We start from the raw sequence: 7,383 nt of genomic DNA, 5'->3' as shown, positions 1-7,383 counted from the left end.
GATGAGATTATGACTGCAACCATGCATCCCCAAGCCTGGGGGAGGAGGAAGATGAAGAAGTTATCCTCAAGGAGATTGCTGTGGACCTGAGGCAGCATGCAGCTTCTATGAGCACCACAGGCATTGATTCCAGGGATCTGAAGGGAAGGGGAAGGGGAAGGTAAAAGGATGCAAGCATGCTCCTCTCTCTCCATAGAGCTCAGAGAGACATGGAAGAAGAGTAAGACTGACACAGGATCTCACTGGAAAGGCCCTGCAGCAAAGCCTCAGCCTCCTCCATTGAAGATCCACCCAAAGGTCTGATGCTCAGAAAATTGGATAGAAGTACTTAGTCTGGCCCATAGTGAATACCTGCTATAGTTCTCTTTTTGTCCTTAATACAACAGCTGGTTCTGCAATGCTGATATGTGTGAAATTTTTATTCATGTATTTATAAGGTGGTTGATTTCTTTGAATCTATTTAACTATTTAAGCTAAGTAACATAGTTTAGCAGTGATCAGGTCAGGGCAGCAAACGGGTCAGGTTTGTGGACCCTCTGTGATGGATGTATGATATCTCACCATTAAAGCAACATCTCATTAATCAGACTGCTGTACAGGCACATTATCTACTTGTTCTGCACCAGGGCATGTCCTGGAGTTGTGTCAGGCAATCTGCAGAGTCTACAGCATTGTGCACCCAGATTTGCTTGATTCAACCAAGCCTCCCCTCTGCCTTGATCCTGCCCATCCAGCTCACCAACATGTTGCTCTGCCAAGAGCTCATTGGCTTGTGCACCAGTAAGTACTCCAGAGTCCTGGAGATGGACATTCTTGATCCTGCCACATCTGGAAAGGTGGTCAACTGTCTCTTTGAGAAGCTGCACTCATCCAGTCAAGAGTGTCATGTGATGGTCTTGCTCAATGGCATGCTTTGCAAGCTGGTTAATCGATGCATAGATTGAGGTAGGTGAGCTCCCCTGATGCTGGGCAATCCTGTTCTTGATGAGTGTTGCTTGGGAGGCAGTCTCTGCTGCAGTCTTTGGTGTTTGTGAGACCCATGGCTGCTCCGGTTCTTCATCAACTGGCAGAGGTGTAGGCATCCATGGGTGTAATGTGAGCTTTGATATGACTGCCTGTGCATTCAGAGGCACCAGACCAGCACCTTGGAATCCACTCTTAATATTTTGAACTGTGAATGCCAATGCAAATGCAGTGTGGAATGTGGCAAAGAAGTTGGGCTTTGTGATGCTTGTGATGCCAGAGCCAAGAGATCTGGTTGCAGTATGCCTGCTTTAAAGGCCCAAAGATGCTGACATCAAGAGGCTGAGTATAGTGTGATGAGTGTGGCGGTAGGCAGAGGGGGACAATATTGTGATCCTTGCAATACTGGTTAAACTCAACCATGACATGGCTCCTATGACCATCAAGGACCAGCATGCAGTACTGACCAATCCTGCAGTTCTCAGTACACTTGTTGAAGTGCATAAGCCATTCCAGACCAGTAGTGTTGTCCATCCAGCCTTTGTTGGTGGGTTTGACAACCCAATCCTCCAGGATGTTGTTGTCCACATACCATGTTGCAAGGTGGTGCTGCCCAAGCATGCAAAGAAAAGAGGGGAGGACATACCCATCTGCTGCAATGTAGCAGATAGCTGTTGCCCACTCCCAGTTCCCTGGCTGGATAGCCTTTGGCCGGGCTGTCCATTCACTGCTTATCACAACTGTTGTCACTCTGATCATGCCCATGGCAAAGCAAGTCTCATTGAAGTTATAGAAATTGCCTGGCTGAACACCATATTTTGATTGCATATTGGTCACAAGCCAGAACCATGCAGCATACACTTGTGGATCTTCCTGCCATGCTCTCTGGTAGTCAAGGGGATGGGAGAGCCAAGTCTTGATCTCTGGTCATTGTCGGATGAACCAGTCTGCCCATGCCACCCTGACCTTCAACCCTCCTCTCTTTGCAAGCAATAGATCTGCCAATCCCTTCCAAATCTCCCTTTTGCACTGGAAACCCCTGCTCCTCCAGCCTCAGCACATACTCAATGACCACCCTCTCCTTGGTTGCTGTCAACTTGGCATGCAGACTATGCATATCTGTGCATGCTTTGACACCAGCCATTCTGCACTGCAGTGTTGAGTTCAACACATTGTACTGCCTTGCAGCCTCTCAGATAGACAATGCTGGATTGGTCTTCATAGCAGCAAGAGCTAAGAGCACTCGGTGCTCATTGGAGGAGGGAGGCATGGGTACAATGGAGATGCATGACAATCATGTATTACAGGGTCCGTGATGTGACCCACTCACTGCTGTGACCTGCTTACTGTTAAACTACATTAGTGGGAGGTGGGGACAAAAGGAAACCCCAAATTGAACAAGTCTTGCTGGGCTAAGGCAGACGGGCCCCTTAACCCCAAATTGAATGTCACTCCAGCTAAGTAGAAAATAGCTGGATGACAGGTTCAAAAGTGTGGAGCTTGAAAATGCTTACTAATTATCCTTGTTTTAAAAAATGGTTAAGAACCTATCCAGGTCTGACGTGTGGCGTGAAGGTCTGAGGCAGGGCTAGGGACCTGTCTGTTCCCAGCCTCCATAGGAAAGTGTTCTGCAGTTATCACGTGATCGAGTGTGATAGAATACAAGAACGCTCCTCGGTTCCTCCGGGAATCGCGTTAGTAATCAACCCTCAGGAATTGGTGATGCCAAGACCGCGTATGTGCCGTTATGATTTTCGACTAAGGTGAACACTGCGGTTGCACAGGACCACGCAGTACTTCATGAATGAACAATAGCTCAATCTGGAATCCGTCGGTGGTCTCGTCGGCAGCCAGGACATCTCCGCCTGCTGCCCTAAAAGAAGTTGGCCCAGACCAGGCACGTGCTTGAGCCAAAGGCTGTGCTAGGAAGTCTGGCTACAAATCAGGCTTACGCGGGACGTGCCGGGCGATGTGCCGGGCGATTGAAATCCCAGCCACGGCCTCTGACGCGCAGGTCGGGCAAAGCAAGCGGAGTGATACGATATAAGGCCAAGACCGTTCAGGCGAACCCCGCACCAATCATTCTCGACGACTTCCCCGTCGTCCTACGACGCATATACTTGCCTTCTTCAGCACCGTCTATCAAAGCCATACATTTGATGGTAGACAACATACGAATCGCCCCCTTGTCCTGTAGTTCCAGTCCAAGTAATCATGGCTGCCGTCTTCATCTGCACGCGCGAGGCGTGCCCACTCTCCTCGCCCTTTGTCTTCTGCTGGCCTTCTGCGTCAGCTCGGCGCTCGCAAGCCCGCTCGGCGCTGCCCAGAGCAGCAGCCATGGTGTCTTAAGCTCCCCGTCAAACCGTCTGGGCACTCTCGGCCAGTTGTCCAGCTACTATAACGGGTTGAGCGATTCGGCTCATGCACTCGTAAAGAGAGCAACTGGGCATGATGGATGTGAGTGTAACCGCTCCTCTCGAGAGCAGGCCGCAGTGCCCTCTCAATATAGCTCTGACATTTCTCGTGTCTTCACAGTTTTCATCGCCTCGGCCGTTCTTATCCCCGTGCTCGTCCTTCTCTCCGGAGTATTTGCAGGATTAACCCTGGGTTACATGTCCCTGGATGAGACACAACTAAAGGTTCTTGCCGTCTCGGGCACTCCTAAGCAGCAGGAGTATGCCAAGCGCATCCAACCAATCCGTGCGAATGGACATCTGCTTTTGGTACACATTATCTGCATTTTCTGTTCAATACAGTCACACTCATCTGCTTATCTAGATCACACTGCTTATCGCCAACATGATCGTGAACGAGACATTGCCTGTCCTCTCAACCGAAGCGCTAGGAGGCGGCATACAAGCAGTCGTGGTCTCGACTGTTTTGATCGTCATGTGTGTGCTAGTCCTCTATGCTAGTTATATGCGCATATATCTGATATGATCTAGATTTTCCGAGATCATTCCGCAGTCTGTCTGCTCCCGCTATGGCCTCGTCATTGGAGCTGTGATGGCACCCTATGTTCGCGTGCTCATTTGGGCTCTGGTGCGTGACATCGTTCTGTGACTGATGCCATAACCCTGACCAAAGATGTAGTTCATTGTCGCATGGCCGGTGGCCAAGGTGCTCGAGTTTGTCCTTGGACCGCACCACGGTATCATCTACCGCAGGAGTGAACTCAAGGAACTCATCAACATGCATGCTGCTGCTGAACACATGGGCGGTGATCTCAAAGGGGATACCGTCACAATTGTCGGCGGTGCTTTGGATTTGCAGGAAAAGGTGGCCGCTGATGCGTAAGCACTGACTTTCTCGTAAGCCTCGTACTCTAACATCCGTGTAGCATGACTCCTATCAGCAAGACGTTCATGCTTGATATTGATACTAAGCTGGACTACGAGACCCTTGCGACCATTGTGCATTCGGGTCATTCTCGTGTTCCGGTTTTCCACCAGATCCAGGTTGGCGATAAGAAAGTCACCAAGATCATTGGTGTCCTCCTCGTCAAGCAGTGTGTTCTCCTAGACCCGGAAGATGCCACCCCGCTTCGCGAAATTCCACTCAACGCCGTTCCGTCTGTGCCATTCGACGAACCCCTGCAAGGCATATTGAACCGCTTCCAGGAGGGCAGGTCTCACATGGCCATCGTTTCCCGTATCGGTCGTCATACAACCAAGGAGCTCTCCCTTCGGAATGAGAGTCTCGCGGAAGCCAAGAAGTCCTTGTCTCGCAGATTCTTCCGTCATTTCGGTCATGGTGACTCCAGCAGCTCTAGCGATAGCAGTTCGGAGGATGAAGATGTGAGCAACAACAAGCTCTGGAGGCGCAAGAAGAGCAAGAAAGGCAGCAAGGAAGATCTCGAAACGGGAAAAACTAAGTCGAAGCAGAATGGGCACGCAAAGGTTGATGAGGTCAAGAAAATGAACGGAGACATCATCCTTAATGAAGCTTCACCGCCGACAATTGCTGCTGCTATCATCAAGGAGGAAAGAGAGAAGGAGCGGAAAAAGAAGGCTGCTATGGGCCCTAGGGAACAGACCATGCCTGCGGACGCCGTCCTTGCCCCCGCACGCGCTCAGGCTGTAGGTCCTTCTTTGCTTTGTTGCATTTCGATGCTTACCATCTATTTCAGTTCATCGAGACTATTGAAGGTGCACCTCTTGGTGTCATCACCCTGGAAGATGTGCTTGAAGAGCTCATCGGCGAAGAGATTTACGACGAGTACGACGTGTCAGGTCAGGGTGCAAACCCAGCGACTGCTTACGTCCCTCCGGAGGCTCAGCGTGCGGTCGAAGAAGCTGCGGCGAGAAAGGCCAAACAAAGCAGACTCACCGCTGCCGTTAAACCCGCCATCTCGCAGATGACATCTGCTGTTAACGCCGCTATTCCTAACCGTATGAAGGCATTCGTCGGGGTCGAGAGGAGCCGCAGCGCTCCTGGCAGGACTCGCGACTCTCCCGCAGCTGCAGGCGAAGGTGACGGAGTATCTTTCGATGAACCTGGTGAGGCTCCTCCTGCCGGGAATCTTGACGAGCGTCCTTCCGAATCAAGACCTGCATCTACCCCTCCTCTTGTTGTCATGCACTTGCCTCCAGAAATTGTTGTTCCTGCGGCTACTGCCGTGCCTCCGGGTCAGAATCATATCACTCTCACGGTTCCGGCAATCATGGTGCAGACTTCAGACACTAGCATTCCGACGGCTCAATCAACACCCGCGGCTCGTTCTCACCCTGTCAATGGCGTTCCTTTGCATGTTCAGCTGCAAGTTCCGACCGATTCGGCGCAACGTCGTGGGCCTGCTTCCCCAAGTTTGTTGAACGAGGCCATCCTTCTGGAGCGCGGGAGGCGTAGAGCCGCTGCAGCGGCACTGAGCGGCGTGCATACCCCTATCGGCGACAGCGGTAGCATCCCCAGTGTGGCTATGGCTCCGCCTGTTGTGCCCACTGTGAAGGATGTGGAAGACCGTTTGGCTGCTGTTAGTCCTCGGGTGAGAGGGGCGAGGTACAAAAGCAGCCCGCTGGTCGTTCCAGAGCCCGGGAAGACTGCTTCTCCTCCCGGTACTGCTGCTCCTCCTGCACAGAATGGAGGGCTGCCACCCACTGCAGAATGAAGAGAATCCGAGAGCTGCGCTGCTCTAACGTGGTAACACAAGTTCCAAATGATCTGTGACACCTTTTGTTGTATCCTCTCAAACTGGGTTTAATGCGTGAATGTTATTTGTCATTCGATAAGATTGAAAATTCAAACCGCGTCCAAACTCGACAGACGACACGAAGGTGCATTATTCACGAATTGGTGTATACATGCATGTCGTCATAGCCAACAGTACAGTGTTTGAGTTCGTATCGTCGCGCTACGTCTGCCCGATATATTTTGGTTTGGGTTTATACACGTCCGCGCTGGTTCTATGCTCATGCCGGAAGCTCAAACTTCTGGCCTTGAAGAACCCTGGACGCAGTGGTTAGCAGATGCTTGAACAACGCATGAAAGGGCGTACTTGGTGAAGTAGATGTAGCCGAAGTCAACATACAGCCCCGTTTGTACGATCCCAGCAACCACAGCAATTGCATCCACCCCGTTGGTCTCGGTCAAGTAGCGATAGATCCAGTTGGGGATGTACAATGCACGATAGGCACCAAGGGCGGCAATGTAATGCGTTGTGATTGCCTCAGCTTCACCTGTCCTCTGCAGCATGAAAAGCTGAGGGAGGATTGCCACGCTCTCAAGGAAGATGGAGAAGCTCCAGGGGATCTCTATCCAGTTGTAACCATAGTTGAAGATCAGGCTAAGGACTGCGCATGGGCCGAGGAGGTATTCGATCCGGAAAGTGTCGATGCTAGGGTCGTTCGTTGGTCGGAAACGGATACGCATGAGGTAGAGGATGTAGACACTCGATCCGATGAAGAATATTTTCATAATCGTGTTGTAGAAAGAGTGCAATTGGAAAGTGAGCAGATCGAGGTAACGTGTGCAGAACACGACGACGTAAAGCACTTGAGTCTTGAAGGAAATTCCTGCGAAACAAAGTCAATCAGATATGTCAAGCAAGGCGCATATAGATGAGATCGCACCTCGACATGACCGGGATGTTTGGATTTTGTGGAGGAGGATGAAGATGGATGCAAGGTGGGATAAGTCCCCTGTGGACGCGCAGAATATATGCGTCAAATTTGTGCCTCTGGTCACTGTCTGTCCAAACATACCTAATAGCCTGAATATGTTCAGCATGGCCATTATTGCTAGTGTATACGAGCGTTCTTAGATTGTAGAATCGTCGTAGAGAGAAGTGTATGCTCAAGTATGATGATGGTGGGGCAACTCTGCTAATACGGGTCTCAGTGGCTGAGCTGAGGACGTGTAAGGGTGAGGGCACCGCGTCAGCCAATGAGCACGCGTTTTCGGACGGTGCGCTCCGCCTCAATG

The 7,383-nt window shown here is 51.0% G+C and overlaps 3 protein-coding genes across 3 annotated transcripts; 1 reads left to right on the top strand and 2 right to left on the bottom strand.

Moving 5' to 3' along the window:
* Positions 1–1,473: 1,473 nt before the first annotated feature.
* Positions 1,474–1,791, bottom strand: DACRYDRAFT_34834 (uncharacterized protein; the record flags this gene model as incomplete). Its single annotated transcript, XM_040774387.1, has 1 exon — positions 1,474–1,791. A coding segment is annotated over one exon (318 nt), but the record flags the coding sequence as incomplete, so codon positions are not given.
* Positions 1,792–3,122: 1,331 nt separating this feature from the next.
* On the top strand, positions 3,123–4,619 carry DACRYDRAFT_48039 (DUF21-domain-containing protein; the record flags this gene model as incomplete). The annotated part of the gene is made up of 5 exons (XM_040774800.1): positions 3,123–3,686; positions 3,742–3,854; positions 3,909–4,005; positions 4,057–4,256; positions 4,304–4,619. Coding segments are annotated over 5 exons (1,290 nt in total), but the record flags the coding sequence as incomplete, so codon positions are not given.
* A 1,661-nt stretch (positions 4,620–6,280) lies between these two features.
* On the bottom strand, positions 6,281–7,194 carry DACRYDRAFT_114004 (HDEL sequence binding protein; the record flags this gene model as incomplete). The annotated part of the gene is made up of 4 exons (XM_040769741.1): positions 6,281–6,408; positions 6,458–6,974; positions 7,032–7,100; positions 7,164–7,194. 4 exons carry the CDS (start codon positions 7,192–7,194, stop codon positions 6,372–6,374), a joined length of 654 nt encoding a protein of 217 aa, XP_040631521.1. The 3' UTR covers positions 6,281–6,371.
* Between the last annotated feature and the right edge of the window lie 189 nt (positions 7,195–7,383).

This window comes from Dacryopinax primogenitus, assembly GCF_000292625.1.
Source record: "Dacryopinax primogenitus strain DJM-731 SS1 chromosome Unknown DACRYscaffold_3, whole genome shotgun sequence".
In the NCBI taxonomy this organism is placed as follows: Eukaryota; Fungi; Basidiomycota; class Dacrymycetes; order Dacrymycetales; family Dacrymycetaceae; genus Dacryopinax; species Dacryopinax primogenitus.
This window is presented reverse-complemented; position numbering and strand designations above follow the sequence as displayed.